Source organism: Pseudonaja textilis, chromosome 2 (assembly GCF_049901715.1).
Source record: "Pseudonaja textilis isolate UNSWEBS1 chromosome 2, rPseTex1.2, whole genome shotgun sequence".
NCBI classification, from domain to species: Eukaryota; Metazoa; Chordata; class Lepidosauria; order Squamata; family Elapidae; genus Pseudonaja; species Pseudonaja textilis.
The window spans coordinates 124,263,558-124,282,569 of NC_141991.1; the positions used below are offsets into that span (position 1 = coordinate 124,263,558).

The 19,012-nt window shown below is 41.3% G+C and overlaps 1 protein-coding gene across 10 annotated transcripts in view; it reads right to left on the reverse strand.

The window, feature by feature from the left end:
* Nucleotides 1-19,012, reverse strand: part of STXBP4 (syntaxin binding protein 4) — a 95,185-nt gene that overhangs the window by 69,450 nt on the left and 6,723 nt on the right. For 9 of the 10 annotated variants that reach the window (XM_087925161.1, XM_026711243.2, XM_087925160.1 and 6 more), the window contains 5 exons: nt 17,998-18,067; nt 17,238-17,312; nt 13,385-13,464; nt 10,496-10,616; nt 7,206-7,338 (listed from right to left, as the gene is read on the reverse strand). In XM_087925161.1, the coding sequence (XP_087781287.1) occupies nt 7,206-7,338; nt 10,496-10,616; nt 13,385-13,464; nt 17,238-17,312; nt 17,998-18,067 (479 nt within the window). The remainder of the gene's footprint in view (nt 1-7,205; nt 7,339-10,495; nt 10,617-13,384; nt 13,465-17,237; nt 17,313-17,997; nt 18,068-19,012) is intronic. The other variant, XM_087925155.1, reaches the window with a different exon arrangement.

The window sequence follows — 19,012 nt, forward strand, 5'->3', positions numbered from 1 at the left end:
TTGCACTTTGTTAAATGTTGATTTATAACTCCAGCTACAATATTATTGAGCACTTACATTTGGATGGTTCTTTTAAAATTCCTTTTGATTAGCTTTCCACTGCTAACACTCAATTGAGCATTCCCTAGATATGTTGGGACTGCAACTTTCTGAATTTCCAACTGGGAACTGCAATTCTGGTACATCTTGAATGCACCAAGTTGGGGAAGGCTGTGCTAATGCATGATGATACAAGCAACAACAGTGACCTCTTATGGCAGCGATTGCAAAGAGAACTCCCTCCATTTGAATTTAAGAAATTAAACCTACCAGTTGACAGACAATAAGGCACATGAAAACAAATTATAGAAAATGCAGCCCAAAACATATGGAATGCACTAGCCCAATTCTGGCACCAACTCTGAACCAGACTGATAGAAAAGACTATCTTCTTAATGTACTAAAAAAATATCCAGAGTTCTGCTCGCAGAGAGATCTGCAAAATTTGAAAATGGGGATTGAGCTGTCTATATCAGCGGTCGCCAACTGGTGGGCTGCAGCCCACTGGTGGGCCGTGAGAAAATGTTGGTGGGCAGCAGAGAAATCTCACCCCCAGAGCACCCCTCCAAAGCAATTAATCCAGGCTGCACAGAAACACAAGGTTGTGCCGCCCACATGGCCCACGGGAACCCTCCCTGCCCACTCACTCCTTACCCGGTAAACTTGCATGCTAAATTTCTATTTTTCCTTTTTCCGACCATCATCTGTTCTGCTGTGCCGGGAAATTTAGATTAGCTAGGAAGCAGGAAATGGTTGGTTTTCTTGCTTTCTAGCTAGTCTTTAGATCTTTGGTTCAGCACAGCCGAACCTCCCTTAGGACTGAAGATTCTATTATTCAGTGCGGACTCACGGCAAGCAAATTTTATGTGACAGACTGAGCTAGTCGATGGCAGATGGATAGATCACTGAATGATTCTGTGAGCAACTCAATCTGCCTGCCTGCTTTGCCTGATTTTGGGTAAAAGTTACTCTTTTTTTTAAAAAAAATCAATATTTACATGCATGGTGTGTTGTGAGTTAATTTTGTGAGTTTGCTTGCAAGCAAATTTTATGTGACAGACTGAGCTAGGCAATGGCAGATAAGATAGATCTCTGAATGAATCTGTGATTCTGTGAGCAACTCAATCTGCCTGCCTGCTTTGCCTGATTTTGGGTAAAAGTTTCTATTTTTTTAATAAAAAAAATCAATATTTATATAAATATTTATAATATTTACATACAAGCCATGCCCAGCCAGTCACATGACCACCAAGCCACACCCACAAATTAGGCCACACCCACAGAACCGGTTAGTGGTCCCTGGGATCTAAAATTATGAGTTTGGTGGTCCCTGAGGTCCAAAAGGTTGGCGACCCCTGGTCTATATTCTTGCTGTAATAATGTGTAAATTAAACATGCCAAGTGAAACTTAAGTTCAGTTTGACTCATAATGAGTTCATGAGTTATCTTGGCAATAACACGGAAGTGCTTTTGTCACTGCTTTCTTCCTTGTGTTGTGGTTAGCCAGCAGCAGGTACAGATGGCTGAGGAGAGCAATGACCCTGATGAGGGGCCAAGACCATCAGGGAGTGGACTGCTGCCTTCAGGATTGTGGGGAGTGGCAGCAGTGATGAGGAGGTTCCCGAGGAGCCTGTGTCAAGTGTACGTGAGCACAGGATGATTTGTAGAAGAGAACAGCTGGAGCAGCACAGGCGACTTGGGAGTAAGGATGCAATGAAATGGCCCCTCCCTCCAGGGAATATAAGCCTGGTTTCAAAAGGTTTTTGCTTTTGCAAAGCATCGTGTGTGGAGACTCCGGCTTATCTGAAAAATTCCGTCAAGGCTTTTCTGGTTGGATTAATTGGTTGCAAGCCATCTTTTATCTACAAAGAAGTTATTTGTAGATTAAAGCTGAGAAGGTTTGAGTTGCTGCATTTGTTTGAGATTTTCTTGCTGGTAACAGGGTTGGGTCAGAACACCGTGATGTCTTTCAACTCCCTAGTCTAGCTCATAATAATCTAAAATTACTTGACAATCTCTCAACCAAGAATTATGCAGGACTGACCCTGCTTGGCTTTCAAGTACAGACAAAATCAGCCTTGTGTTATCACCTGTGCCATATTTTAATGAGGCAGTTCAGGTGCTTGGATGTTAACCACATGACACAGAGAAATCAGTGCACATGATATCAAAGTTAAGGGAATTTCAAAACACTGATTAAGAATATTTATTTAAAAGCACTGCATGAAACTTTAAATCACAAAGTGCAATGGAACAAGAAACCTGAAAGCATCAAAGCAAAGAGCACTTGACTCTGTTACTGACAGCTGACTGATCCCAGACAGTTCCTGGATCAAACCAGTCTATACTCCAGCTTTGATACATTCTTGTCTCAAATATCTGCCAGAACATCTAACATCAGAGATGTCCACAGGATATTGTCAAAGTTATCAGGATGTTGATAGTGAGAAAGAAGTAGTGAGAATGAAGCTACGCCCATTTTTATTTGAGGAAGGTGTTGCGACCAGCAAGTCCTCACTCTGGTCTGCTGTTTAAGCGGGAGCTGGAGAAGTTCCTGATTGGCTGGACCATTTGACAGCTCCATATAAAAGGAGCTGTCAAACAGAATCAACTGTCTGTCTGTCTCTCTCTCTCTCTCTCTCTCTCTCTCTCAGCTGCTGCCGCGAGCCACGGCTAGCCGCAGCTGAGTTACATGTTAACAATAAAGCCTGTTAGAGCTTTATATTTCCTCCGCCTCTTTCTCTAAGTGCCCCAAACACAAAACTGGTGACGAAGGTGGGATGCAGATGAACTGAGGCAATTCCGGAGGCAAAAGAGAGAGCACCACACGGCTGAAGTCACTTCAAAAAGAGCTGTCACTAAGAGCTGTCACCAAAAGAGCTGTCACTAGAGCAGTCGCTATCGAATGAAGTTATGATGGTGCCGTCAAACTTTTCACCTTTTCAGCCAACCTCCGTGGACATCATACATCAATAGGTTCAAATGTGTCATGGATGCCACGAACCTTTCTGACACCCCTCCTAACAGGAAGAAAGCCTATTTCCTAAGTTTCTGCGGGGCCACCGTTTTCGAACCGCCACCTTGCTGCTGGCTCCTCAGACGGTCAAGGCTGTCCCCTGGGAAGAACTACAAGAGGTACTTGGTAACCACTATGCCCGAAAGCCATCGCGTAGCCTGCCGCCATGCATTCAGAAGAAGAAGCCAAGCAGAAGGCAAGTCCATAAGTGAATACATGGCGGCTCTTCGTTCAGCCGCCCTGCAATGTGGTTTCCGAGATCACCTAGATGATATGCTGCTGGACCAGCTCATCTGCAGGGTGAGAGACCTTTGACTTCAATGATGGCTGCTGGCTAAAGGCGACCTCACCTTGAAGCAAGCCATCGAAGAAGCCCAAGCCGCTGAACTATCCAACTTATCCGCGGCCGAAATACAAAAACCAAGCAGTCTCCCCGGGGTAAAATCCAGCACTGCAGTCCACTACGAAGACACCTACGGTGAAGATGATGACTTTGAAGAGGAAGAAGCAATCAATCGCCTCCAAGCACCCCAGCTAATGCAGAGAAAGTTTTCCTGCCAACAAGAAACAACTTACTCTGATTTGCTTCAGCTGTGGAGGAAGCCATCTGAGAGCCACTTGCCATTTCTGAAACGCTGTCTGCCTAAAGTGCCAGAAGAAAGGCCACATAGCTAGAATCTGCCAGGCATCTAGAAACACAACCCTGCCATCTCAACATCTCAAGCAACCAAAAAACCTCAAATCCAAAGAGGAATGCTATGCCATCAACAAAGCATTCCCAAGAGCTGAGTCACTAACTTATTCTTTTAATGTTAATAAAATTAATGTTGATCTTCTCTTAGAAGGAAACCCCTGTCAGATGTGTAGACACTGGATCATCTCTATCCCTCATCTCATGGAAGACACTACAGAACCTGCTACCAGACTTCCACAAGAATCAGCTGAGCCCTTGCAATCTGACCCTGAGAGACTACCAAGGACAATCGATAGATAGATAGATAAATTTATTGTCATTGTACTCAGAAACCTGAGAACAACGAAATAAGGTGCTCTTCCACAACATACAACTGAACAACATCAAAAGACATATACAAATAACAATGGAAAACAAATTAAAACAAATAACAGTTAAAAACTGTACAACCAGGATATATATATGTTAAGACCACCAGATTCATAACTCTGCATTTAACCTGATCACAGCACTTGGGTAAAAGCTGTTTAAATCTACTTGTCCTGGTTTTCAGCACTCTATATCGTCTTCCTGATGGTAGGATCTCAAACAACGAGTGGCCTGGATGCGAAGGGTCTTTCAAGATCTTTTGTATCTTCCTTCTACATCCCATGTTATACAAATCCTCCAATGAGGGAAGAGGACATCCGCTGATCTTTTGTGCCCTTTTTATCACTCTTTGGAGTGCCCTTTTCTCCAATCCATTTCAGTCCTCAGAACAGGCAAGTTCCATATTCAATACAACCATTTTCAGGGTCACCTTCCACTAGTTATCGTAACTGGGGACTTACCTAGCTTACTGGGATTGGACTGGTTCCATTCCCTGGGCCTCCAAGTAACTGGAGTAAATGCAGTTACCCCCTACAACTTGCAGCAACTTCTTGCTGACTATTCAGAAGTTTTCAATGACAAACTGGGCTGCTACAATGGCACTCCTATTTCCCTTAACTTGGATCCTAATGTTGCTCCTATATGCCCCAAACCTCACAGAGTGCCATTAGCATTACGTGCTAAGGTGAATGCCCAGCTTGACAAATTGATTTTTCAAGGGGTCTTCGAGCCAATTGACTTTGCTAAATGGGAATTCCCATTGTAATACCTTTAAAAAAAGATGGCTCCATAAGGATTTGCTCTGACTACAAGTCCACGATAAACAAGGGTCTCCAACCAAACACTTATCCTGTCCCTATCATACAGCACCTGCTCCATTCCCTGAGAAAAAGCTCCATTTTTACCAAGCTGGACATGACTCAAGCATGCCAGCAATTCCCAGTGGACAGTGAGACAGCAGAAGCCCAAACAATCATTACACCTAGGGGCGCTTTCAAATGTAAGCGTTTACAATTCAGTGTCAGCATTGCCCCTGGCATATTCCAATCCATTATGGAATGTTTGCTATACAATATCAAAGGTGTCATTCCATATTTCAATGACATCCTCATTGCTGCTGACAACCCACAGGAACATTTGCACAGATTACAAAAAGTTCTCCAGTGTTTTAAACAGGCTGGGCTAAAATTGAACAGTACAGGCCATCCAGGAGGTCCTGGTCCCTCAGAACAAGACTGAGTTACAAGCGTTTTTAGGACTTCTTAATTTCTACAGCTCTTTCCTGTCCCACAAGGCCACTTTTAGCAGAACCATTGCACAGACTATTAGACTCTAAGACGCAGTGGCATTGGGGATCCAAGGAACAGGCATCTTTCTCTGCAGTAAAATCCCTCCTCACCTCAGTCAAGGTCCTCATTCAGTTTAGCAATGCTCTCCCCTTTATCCTAGTTAGCGATGCTTCCCCTTATGGAATTGGGGCAGTCCTAGGTCATAAATTGCCAAATGGCCAGGAAGCCCCTATAGCTTATTTCTCTAGGACTCTCTCAAAGGCTGAGTGCAACTACAGCCAAATAGATAAAGAGGCATTGGCTGCTGTGGCCTCAGTCAAAAGGTTCCATGAATACCTCTATGGGCACCAGTTTGAGCTCATCACGGACCACCAACCTTTGTTAGGCATCCTGGCAGGGACAAGCCCAGCCCACAAATCCTCTCCCCTAGAATGACCCGATGGACAATCTTCCTAGCCGCTTACAGCTATAAGTTGACTTACAGGCCTGGCAAAGATGTAGCTCATACTGATGGCCTAAGCAGGTTCCCTTTACCCCTTCTGGTCGCTGATCCTGCCCCTTCAGCCTCTGTGTTCCTGCTGGAAGATCTGCATTTGCCTCTGACAGCTGATGACATCGCCTATGCCACTGGCAGAGATGTACAACTGTCTAAAGTCATGGACTGGGAGCGAAGGGGGTGGCCCAGGGAAACCACCAGAGTGGATTTCTGCCCCTTCAAAGCATGCCAAACCGAACTGAGCGTGCTAAAAGGGTGCTCATTGTGGGGTCCCTGAGTAATTATTCCCAAACTACTAAGACCATACATTACTGAAGTTCTGCATGAGGGTCACCCAGGGATCAACAGAATGAAGGCTCTGGCCAGGAGCTATGTGTGGTGGCTGGGCCTAGATGAGGCAGTCACCAATAAAGTTCAGAATTGCTCCATCTGCCAAATGTCCAGGCCTGCCCCACCAGCTGCCTCTTCTGGGGAGTGGGATGATACCAAAATACCATGGTCTAGAGTACACATGGACCTGGCAGGTCCCATGCAAGGGAAAAACTTCCTAATTGTGGTAGATGCGTTTTCAAAGTGGGTAGAGCTGGTTCTCCTCCAATCAACCACTTCAGATACTGTAAGCAGAGCTTTAGACAAGATTTTCACTTCCCATGGGTACCCTGACACCATGGTTTCTGATAACGGGCCCCAATTCACCTCATCCTCTTTTGAATTGTTCCTGGCCCAAAGAGGAATCTGACATGCCCTATTTTCCCCATTTCATCCAGCCTCCAATGGCCTTGCAGAATGAACCGTAAGATCTGCAAAAGACTCCCTGGGAAGGATAACGGAAGGGGACTGGTCTACCAGGGTAGCCCGGTACCTACTTATCCAACACACCACACCAAGCGCAGCCACCAACCTCTCCCCTGCTGAACTATTAATGGGAAGGAGACTCCGCACAACCCTAGACAGGCTGCACCCTAATTATGCCCCCAGGGCGCCCCTTGACTTGTCCAGCAAGACAAGGGAATTTAGGCCTGGGGACCTAAATTACTCCCAAAAATTATGCAGGGAATCCCTTATGGTTGCCCGGGTGGGTTAAGCAGAAAACAGGCCCCAAATCCTACAGGGTAAGATTGTTGGATGGACGGTTATGGCGCCGACATGTGGACCAACTAAGAAGTCGTTGGAGTGCCCCAACAGGTCCAGCTCAGAGGGAAACTGAGGCCACAGACTCCAAATGGGGCAAAACCGAGGCCCCTAGCCGACCGACTCTCGACCACCGACCCCTCTTCTCCAACTCTTCTCTGCTTTCTCTACCTTATGACAGTCCCCTCCAGGAATAACTGCCAGAATATACACCAAGGGCCCTTCATTCTTGTCGATGCCTCCTACAATCTGCAGGCCCATGCCCGTTTCCTTGGAAACGCTGATGATCTGAAATATGCTGTCACTAGAGCGAAAAAGAAACAAAGTTAGCTTTAAAAGGTTAGTGACTGGGAAACAGAACAAATACAAAGAATACCTTACAGCAAAATCTTTGTTTTCCCATAGCCATGCTTTGATGCCTGTTCATGCTTATGAATATTAAGAAGGAGATCCCATTCCCCCCACCGGCCACTCCTTCTAAAATAGGAAAGTGGAATCAAGTACTCATGTGCAAAATGGAAACTTTGGCATGGGGTCTCTTATACAATTCTGTTTCTGTGAAGACTATTTTTTTCCCCAGTTGGCTAAGAAACAATCCATTACTATATGTCTTTGGAATGCGATGAATGAGTATACCATGAACTTGTTTTAAATACAAAAATTAAACTTAGTTTTTATTCTAAGTCCTACAGCTTGCTATATTTGGAAGAATTTCTCTTTTTTTTTCCTTTGCTTCATAGAATTTGAGGGTTAAAAAAAGTTTTAAAAATGCTAGGAACAGAAAGTAAAATAGCAAATAAAAAAAAATGATCCGGAACTGCCTCCTCTCCATTATAATGTGCTGTTTTGTTAAGGTATTGGGATTTAAGAGCTGAGCAGCAGTGAAGCTGATGCAATATAGGATGATGCAGTAAGAATGAATCAGCATAGCATGGGTATTTTTCTTTAAGACTGGGAATCAGCATAGCATGGGTATTTTTCTTTAAGACTGGGAATCAGCATAGCATGGGTATTTTTCTTTAAGACTGGGGATTAAAGATCCCTTTAAGAGATGTTTATATATTACAGCCATTAGAGGGCATGTTTTTCTCTCTCCTTGTGTCTGGTATTCATTGCAGAAGTTCTCTGTGTTAAGAAGAAGAAAGTTTGCTTGTAAGTTATATTGCCTACCACGTATATGTCTGTATATCACTGTTGTATATAAACCATGTCAAATATCTAAGTCTCTATGTGCTGTGTGTTTTGCTCCTGGGTTGTCTGATAATGGTAGTCACACTGCAAATACTCTGACATGTTTCAGACAAGGCAATTGTATAACTAAACCCATGCCAGAATGTAACCTGTCTTTAGGCTCCATCAGACTGCAAGGGATCTCTCTTAGATGAGCAGACAGAACGTGAGGTTGCCTGGCAAAATCACTTGGTCTGCCTTACCCCATCTAACACCACCGCCATCTGCCAGGACTCAGTGCCTGCCTTGAGAGACCCCTCATGTGCAATCAGGAAAACCTCAGGCAGCAAATGCCTCGGGGCAATGCCGATCTCTACATGTCTAAAAGCTGAGCTGTATCAATCTGCATAGAACTTGGAACTTTAATGGTGAGCCAAGACCAGGGAAAACAGGCCTTTTATATATTTCTGGCACCAACTCTGAACCAGACCATTATCTTAATGTATTGAAGGAAAAAACATAACCAGAGAGTTCTGCTTGCAGAGAGATTTGCAATTTCTGAAAATGGGGATTAATTGACCAACCGCTGTCTATATTCTTACTGTAATAATATGCAAATTAAACATATGTCAAGTTAAACTCTTAAGTTTTGTTTGACTCATAATAAGTTCATGAGTTATCTTGGCAATAACATGGAAGTGTTTTTGTCACTGTTGTCTTCCTTTCTTCTACAAGCCTAAAAGTGGAGCTTTATAAATCTCCATTGAATTTGAAGTTTAATGGGAAGCCAAGACCAGGGAAAACAGGCGTTTTATATATTTCTCTGTAAACTCAATGATAGCATACCAGGAAAATGTCTCGTAGTCCATAATATAAGCATAATGAGACATGACAATAAAACAAAAGAAGGTTTGGACCTGGAACCTAAGGGAAAGGAGCAGGGATACAAAAATTTTAAATAGTTGTTTTAAATTTAAAGATGAGAGTCAGTTTTGTCTAGTGGTTAAGGCACCAGGTTAGAAAGCAGGAGACCATGAGTTCAACTTCTGCCTTAGCCATGAAAGTCAGCTAGGTGAGGGTCAGTCACTCTCCCTCAACCCACCCTACCCCACCATTATTGCTATGGGGGAAAATAGGAGGAGGAAGATGTGTGGGATATGTTTGCTGCCATACGTTATTTCTAAAAAATAATAAATGCAACATAAAAATAAAATCTAAATCAAAGGAGACAATGCTGATTGAGTGCCGGCAAGGCAACTGCTTTCAACCAGGCTGTTTTAAGATGCTGTCCCCAAAGCATGGCAGTCACAGAGGCCAATATGTCTAGAGACACCAAGCTTAGAACCCAGTAGGGTTCCTGCTGTTGGGCAATTTTCACTTCATAATTTCAGAAATGTATGTGTCCTGGATCAGTAACTATGACAGAAAATGTGCAGGCTGGGTGGCCTTGCAGTTGTCTCCTGGATATATGTCTGCTTGCCACTGAACAAAGCTAGGAGTTTTACTTGGGCCCGTGAAAGAAAAGCACAGTTGCTAAGCAACTGTGACCAAATCCATTACTTCTTTTCCAGGTTTTGAAAAATGGGGCCAGACAAAGTTTTTCCCCATCTACAAAGGATTATAGGTGCAAGTTCCCAGCCTGGAAGTTGTAGTGTCTCTCAGCCCTCAGAATCTACTTAGACAACAACAAGGTTTGTTTGTTTGTTTGCTTATTTTTTTAAAAAGGAAAAAGGTAAATCAAGAAAGGCCTTGGGGAAGTGCCAGGATGCATGCTCAGGGTCTCAAGTTTAAAAGATTTGGAGCAGGTCACAGGAAAAGCCTGACAGTACTGGATGGAAAGAAGTCTATGGAGATTCATAATCATCTGGGTCACAGTTGTCCCAAAGGTGGTTTTTCCAAAAGGCAAGTGAACCTCCTTGAGTTTTTTTTTTCTTTAAAAACATTTCTTTTTTCATCCAAGAGATTTCTTCAGTTCTATTGAATGGGTTCAAAGGATTACCTCTGAACTGACATAGGACAAGATCCTATGCTCCTTAAAAACCAAGACTATTTAAGAAAAATAATTGCAAGCAAACTACAGAAAATGCAGCAGAGCCTGGCTATGATATTCTCCATAGTTAATTCCATGCAGAGAATTGAAACCTGTGCCCCTTTGAGGACCTTCTGTCAGTATTGACAGCTCACAATCTTAGATTAAAAGGGAGGCTTTGGAAACAATGTTCCTGTGCTTTCAGCCCAGCATCCTATCTTTTCCCCAAACTCTCCATGGAAAACAAACTTCGCATAGTTACTTTGTGATGGCTTGAAGAGAAGTTACTGCCGCAGGCCTTTCTGGGAAGTTTGTCACAGTGTCCTTTGGATGAAATAGCGAAGGACTCACTGAAGATGTGCCTGAAGAAAAGCTATCAACACCTTTGCGAAGAGGAAAAAAATGAGACATCCACCACAGCAAACAACTTCTCAATACACAAAGATTGCTGCCTCTTGTTCAAATCTTCTATTATTTTAAAGTAGGGGTGAAGAATGGGTTCTAATCCAAGGATCACAATATCCTGTTAAGAGCATCTTAAGTGAGTTCCCTGACATCAAGGAAGGGAACAGACTGGCAATTCCAGGGCCAAATATAACCCCAAACATCTTTTATAGCAGGGGTGTCCAACCTTGGCAACTTTAAGATTTGTAAAATTCTGGTGTTTGGCAACTGGCAGGTATTTATGATGATTGCAGTGCCCTGGCCATTTGTGACCTTCCCAGCCAGATTTCAAAAAGCAAAGTCAATGGGGGAAGCTGGATTTGCTTAACAGCTGCACGATTCACTTAATGACTGCAGTAAAAAGGTCGTAAAATCAAATGCAGCTCATTTAACAACTGTCCCCCTTAGCAATGGAAATTCTGTTTCTGATTACAGTTGTAAATTGAGGACTGAGTTCTGTAAATAGTACTTCCATCTATGAATGTTCTCCGACTAAACTGCCTACCAGTAAGGACAGAAATGACTCCCCAATAAAACAGACAGAATTATAATTTAACAGACTGCTGGACAAGGGCTGGGGAAACCTCACTTCAAATCACCATTCAGTCATAAAGCTCAGCCTACGCTACCTCACAGTGAAGGAAATGGGATGTGAGGAGAATCTTCCTACCATGTGCTCCTTGGGAAAAAGGTAAAGGGCAAATATAATTTAACCACAACAAACTGATAAGCCCCAAGCCATCTTTTACAATGAATTTGCAATCTGCTCTGTTCAGCCGTTTATAATAGATAAACGCTTCAAGCTCCAATCTTTTATTCACATGGGCAAAAAATAAACTCGCAAGCACTTTGACAAAATAGAAGTTAGCAACAATTAAGTTATTTTCCTTTTAAACACTAAGTCAGAAAGAGTTTCCTATATTACAGTGCAAGGCCCTGCACAGACTTTAATTGATTGGAACTGACACATGACATGGTAACCTATGTGCAATATGGGATTCTGGGCCCTGAAATGGTCCTGAACAGCTGGTTTACTAGTGTTTTTCCTCTCACTGTGGCACAATTATAACACAGCAGTGTTAGCCAGTGATCACCTGAGAATACAGTTAATTATTTACCTGGCACACTTTGGAATTATAGACTCAATATGTTCTCAAACCATCAAACATTTGGAATTGTACAAATGAAGCCCTAGGGGGCAGTGTGACACTACTACTCTACTGTTCAGTCTCATAAAGTGTGTGTGTCTGTGTGTGTGTGTCTGTGTGTGTGTGTATGGCATTCAGCTTTGTTCGGGTATTTTCCCACGTCATTATAGTTGTGCTTTTAAAGTTGTACCAACGTTTTGGCAGAATCTCATCTGCCATCATCAGGCTTCTGTATTGTGTTCGAACATTGCTGCAACTTTAAAAGCACAACTATAATGACACAACATTAAGACAGCATTCTGCACAATCAGAAAAATATCCACCATCCTAAGAAACCCTAAAGACAGAATCGAGTTAGAAAACCAAGGAGTATACGAAATCCCATGCACTGCCTGCCCCAACACATACATCGGACAAACCAACAGAAGAATTAGTGCACGCACTGAAGGACACAAGAACTCAATCAAAAAAGAAGAACCGACCTCTTCCCTGGTTCAGCACCTCAAAGACACAGGACATGAGATTGACTTTAAAAATACCAGAACTATCGCCCAAACTCAACACTTTAACAACAGAATAATCAGAGGAGCCATAGAGATAGAAAAACGCCCACACAGCATGAACAAACGAGATGATACCTCCCGCCTACCAGCCATTTGGAAACCTGCCCTCATTAACAAACAAGTACCTAACATGAAGAATGACACCAGACCCACACCCATGAAGGCTACACAAGATGCTACCACCACACTTCCATGTAGAAAGCAGATTCACACCCACACAGATGATGAGACACGACCACGGACCAGAAGCCGTATCCAGCTGCATCACTACCCGCTTCAAACCCCTCCGACCCATATATGAAGCAAACTGACACCCAACATGAAGATGTGGCACGACCACGAACGTGAAGCCAAACAACAGGATCACAGCTCACCAGCTCAAATCCCCCAACAACTAAGACTAACCTGAACATAGCCAAGCCCCCACCTGAACAGAACACATCCCCAGCCAATCAGAACACAGCCAACCCCCCAACCAATCAGATCACAGCCAGGCCCCCAACCAATGAGAGCACACCCCCACCCAATCAGAACACAGCCAAGCCCCCACCTAGTCAAGCTGCACTCCCACTGGCAGTTAAAAGAAAAAACAGCTGCAAGCTCACATTACTCCAAGAAGCACAAAGCTGAAGACACAAGCCTGAAGATGACGAATGAGATTTCATCGAAACGTCGCCAAAATACTTCCAATTTTACGCAGGAGAAAACCCAAATAACCAAAGATCCAAAACCTCAGAAAACAAACACACACACACACTCACACACACACAGATACATAGATACATACACACACACACACACACATATATTCTTGATTGAACTGAGGTGTCCTTTCTGTCCATCAAACATCAGCCCATAAAATCTGGGTTAAAGGTCTACCTTCCAATTCGTGAAAGCTTCTCTACCAACCTGAAATATTAATGGGGGCCATCAGGCCAAGAAGCATTCTCTACTGTTTTCTTATATTGCAGAGTGAAAACATAAGCAACTCCTTACCAGTTAGGAGCTGCGTTGGGGAATTCCTATTGGAGTTACTGTGTGAACTGTACTTCTCCATCAAGGCCAGAAATTCTTTCCTGCAATAAAATAAATAAATAAATATAAATATATTTAAGTTGAAGGTGTGATACATCGTTTAATATCTCTTAGAATATGTTGATCTGAGACCTTTCAAGAAATATATGTTTAACTTATTTGCTGCTGCTGAGAGAAAGCTAAATAAGTAAATAAATAAAGCTAAGCTTTGTATCTATTACAGCAGTTAACAAATGCACCAATGTACATTCATATCCTATGAAAAACAAGAACAGTGGTATTAAAGATTAGAGAATAGATAACTGAAATAGATTTTCTGTCAGATATGAGACAGTTTTCATCATGTTTCAGCTGCAGTGCAGCTGTGTTGCAGAATTACAGGTTGGAAGTTGTGTGTGGCATAGATCAGTGGTCGCTACTGGTGGGTCGTGAGAAAATTTTTGTGGGTCGCAGAGAAATCTCACCCCAAGAACATCACCCCCAAAGCAATCAATCCAGGCTGTGCAGAAACACAAGGCTGCGCCACCCACATGGCCCGTGGGAACCCTCCCTGCCCACTCCTTACCCGACAAACTTCCCTGCTAAATTGCTATTTTTCCTTTTTCCAACCATCAGCTGTTCGTTCTGTTGTGCCAGGAGATTTAGATTAGCTAGGAAGCAGGAAATGGTTGGATTTCTTGCTTTCTAGCTAGTCTTTAGATCTTCACAGCCGAACCTCCCTTAGGACTGAAGATTCTATTATTCAGTGCGGACTCACGGCAAGCAAATTTTATGTGACAGACTGAGCTAGCCGATGGCAGATGGATAGAACACTGAATGATTCTGTGAGCAACTCAATCTGCCTGCCTGCTTTGCCTGATTTTGGGTAAAAGTTGCTCTCTTTTTAATAAAAAATTCAATATTTATATAAATATTTATAATATTTACATACAAGCCATGCCCAGCCAGTCACATGACCACCAAGCCACACCCACAAATTAGGCCACGCCCACAGAACCAGTTAATTTGATGGTCCCTGAGGTCCAAAAGGTTGGTGACCCCTGACATAGATTATAAATTCATTCTCAAAGACAGGCTTGAAACAGCCAGAATTCTTGATGCACTTTCTTGAAGGTTCTTTTACTTTATAAATTCCAACACAAAATTAGGCTTGCCAAGATGCCCATGATTTCCCCATGTTGATTTTTAAGGCTGACTAGTAACTTTCCCACATTCTCTCTTGTCTTTTCAAATCTGGAGATCTGTCACCATTCAATGTATCACTAGGGATAAGCAAAATGGATCAATTTCTCTGCCCACAAACAGGAAAAGAAATGTTCTATTTTAGCCGGGGTTATATTATGGTATTCTCATAGATTTTAATAAATCTATGGCCAGAAAGATCAAACAGCCCAATTCTGGAAATCAGACTTGCTTTTAAGTAGCAAATGCACCAAACCTTTCTAAATGAAAGACACCTTTTCCATAACTACCCAGAAGCCTGGGGATACAGGTATACTTGATCAGAAGGTCTTTTCCATAATACTCAGGTCCCCATACTAACATCTGAAGATCTACTCAGAAATAAATCTGATTAAGTTCAATATGGTTTAGCCCAGAGGTCCCCAACCCCTGGGCTGAGGCCCGTTCAGAACCAGGTCGAGCAAGCAGCGTGCGAGCATGAGTACAGCTCCACTTGTGCAAACGGCTACTGAGTGTGTGCGCAGCTCCATTTGTGCGAATGAGGTGTGTGCACTTGCCCACCATTCATGCAGAACCATCCATTCCCCGCCGTCACTGGTCTGCAAAGCTGGAAAGGTTGGGAACACTGGTTTAGTCTATCTCTTTAGATCAGTACAGGTAGTCCTTGACTTACGATCACAATTGAGCCCAGAATTTATGTTGCTAAGTGAGAAATTGGTTAAGTGAGTTCCCCATTTTACAACTTTTCTTGCCACATTTGTTAAGTCAATCACTGCAATTTTTCAGTTAGTCAAATGGTTGTTAAGTGACTCTGGCTTCCCCACTGATGTTGCTTGTCAGAAGGGTGTAAAAAGGGATCACATGACCCTGGGACAATGCAATCATCATAAACATGAACCAGCTGTCAAGCATCTGAATTTTGATCATATGACCACAGGGATGCTCCAACGGTCATAAGTGTGAAAAATGGTCCTAAGTCACTTTTTTCAATTCCGTTGTAACTTCGACCAGTTACTAAATGAACTGTGGTAAGCTGAGGACTACTTGTACTCACCTGTTATTACAGGAATATAATACTATAGTGAGTAGGATTGTCCTGACTAAAATGGATAGATGGAAAAAAGCTTCCAAGACTAGACAGATGTAGGCTATGTAACAATTTGCCAGTATAAATTTAAAAAGAGTTAAAAGCACATGTTAGTATGAGCCCAATAAAACAAAATTATAAATTAGCAAGATTTCTAATTCTGTTCTGGACTGAGAACTGCTGGAATGCCCGAACTGATTATAAGTAAGTCAGCATTTCTTAGCTAGAAGCAGATTAGAAATCTTCAATCTACAGAACAAGAGAATTTGTGTAAAATTGGCAATTACACAATGAAGTGTGTCCAGAAGCATAGTATTATTTCACATATTAGGGGAAATTAGCCATTTTTCTTTCGACTGTAACCAATATTTTCTCACTGCAAAATGTTACTCCAGAGCTGAAACAGCAGATAGGAACAAAATGTATTTATTTCCAATGTTTACATTTTTAATTTTGTCTTTTGCTTCCTAAATGTCTCCAATTATTTCTTTGAATACAGTTCAAGATTTTACAAATCTACCAATTACCCCCAATCTTTGAGAACAAGCATTTGTGCATTCTGTTGTTTAAAAGCTGTTTTCCTGTACAAGGGGTTAGCCAGGTTTTAAAAATCAAGCGACTTGCTTAGAAGAAAACTAGCTTAAAATCCTGCACAATCCTATTCATATAAAGCCTTCAATAGAGGAGCAGTTTCCCTACCATTGCTAGCTAACCTGGTATGCATGTTTTGCTTAGATAATATTTAGTTTGATCTCACAAGTATTATAAATGAATGAATGAACGAATGAGTAAAGCAAGCAAGCAAGCAAGCAAGCTAGCTAGCTAGCTAGATGGAACTACATCTATACATCCACCCAAGCAGAATTGCAGTTCTGAGAAGGGAAATCAAATTTAGACAAACGCTGTAAAAATATGATTCTTTAGCAGCGATTTTCTCCATCTTTGCAATGTTTTCCAGAGATAATGCAGCTACAACTCCCAGAATCCTTAGATAGCTAGGTAGCAATATCAGTAGTTATATTCTAAGCTCATCTGGAAGGCACCAGATTAGAAAATAATGCTCTATGATAACTCTATTCATAACAGTGAACCTGCTACAATTAGCAGACTATAAATCTACAAATGTAAAACTCACAGACGAGGAAAACAAAGTTTCAGACTTCACCTTTCAAGAACAGATTGCAGGAATCATCACCAGACATGTATTATTCACATCTGGTTTCACTTCTCTATTGATTTTATCAGAGATGATTTATTTAAGTGGGAAGAGGTGCCATTTATTTTTCATTCCGAATTTTTTCAAAAAGGATAGGGATTGTGGATTTTTTCTTCTTCTTTCACCTGCAGAAAAACTTGAAAACTTTGCATTTTTGCAGTGAGCTATGGGAAGTTCCCACACTATTAAAGAAACTCTAATGAAAGAGATTAAATAAAGAGGGGGAAATTAAGGTAAATTGTTATAATGGGGAAATGGTACATCTATCTACACCCAGTCTTGGATCTAGTATAATTTTCTAGGACTTGGAGAAATCTAACATTTCTTACTTTGTATCTTCATCTCGGGCAATGACCAAAGACACATGATTGGTTGCCGATGCCATCTGTAACATGTCAAGAGCTCTGTAAAGTTAAAAGTGAAGAGTTAAACGTACTGATTTTCTCCACTAAGGTGTTACAAAAGCATCACCGTAATTCATTCATTGTATCTAATTGTATCTAACTGATTACATGTTCATTTGTTAAACATATTAAATGCTGGCATAACAAGGCCATGATTCATGATTATAGAAATTAAAAATTCCAGACGGTCACACTTGTTAAAGCACAAGTAAAGGAACTTTTTGTCCAAACATAGAGTAGGGCTCTCCTTAAATGTTCTTTTTGCAATCATTGGATTTTGGCAGTGGATATTGTTAAGATAGCTTCCTTTTTGTCTTGAATAAACATGAAACAGGCCAGTGACACTTTATCCTATTATATGGCATCTTATCCATGAAGATGTTAAACAAGGCCTAAGTAGTTGGAGGCAAATTATTTTTCTTTCTATATCTGCAGCTAATCTGATCTAAAATACTAATAGGCAATACAAATGTTAGCCATTCCAGTTCATGCTTATAATAATTATTTATTTTTAGATTTTATTCATGAACATTTTTTGAATACAGCATTTTGCCTGGGTATATTATTTACAAAAACACAAAAAACATAGCTAATACTGTAAAAATATTGTCTCATTTACTAATAATAATATTAACAATATAATAATGCATAAGTTTCCTGCTTATAATTAAATGTTAGAACTTACCTTTCATTAGTTACACCACATAATTTTTGGCCATTCAATTCTAAAATCAAATCTCCAATACACATTTGATCTTGAAAAGAAAAAAAATCATGATAGTTAATTACAAATCAGCTACATAAAGAAAACAAAATATTTATTTAGGGAAAAAAAAACTGTACACACACACATACAAACAAACAAACCAAAATCCCACCAGGACAGAAAAATGTCAGAATTACGTTTGATATACTTTCAGCAATATGACAGAGCTACAATGTTAGTAGCTACTTTCTAGATGACTGCTTTCTAGATGACATTTATTTTATTTATATCTTTATATGGAACTTCATAGTAATGATTTAAGGCAACCTTTCATTTATCTTTTATGCCATTTTCAATGTTTTGTTTATTTTACTATTTTTATATGATCCCCGTTTTAATATAAAAACACTGTCGTAGGGAGTAACTTAACTATCATATGAATCTTAATATCCGACATATCTATTATAATATCTTGACCACATATTATTGCCTTGCATTAGTGACCTATATATAATATCTGCATTTCTGATTCATTTTTTCACCACCTGTAAAGACGTACCTTATGCACCAGCAACATATGATCAACAATGTTCTACTCAGAGAGGGAACTGAGTTTTGCAGTCTTGCCAACTGATATATAAGAGGTTGGAAGGTGAATAAAAAGCTGCATTTGCATTTCTAGTAAAGAGGAAAGTAAAACCAAGAACCATCCATGGTAATCCAACAAGTTTTGGAGCCCCATGGATAGAGATGGCCGGGGGAGGCTAACACATTCCATATTTCCTGTCCTTTGTCCATATTACGGGAAGTAAAACAGGGATGGGGAAGGTGGTCTTAGAGCAGCTTTTCCCCTCTATTCGGTCAACACAGTTGATAGGAAGACTTGATTTTCCTCAAAAGCACTCCATGGCTACCTGGAGCTAAAAGCAAATTCTTTTAATCTCCTGGCTGATTAAGTTTATCTTTTCTTTCACATGATAATCCATCCATCAAC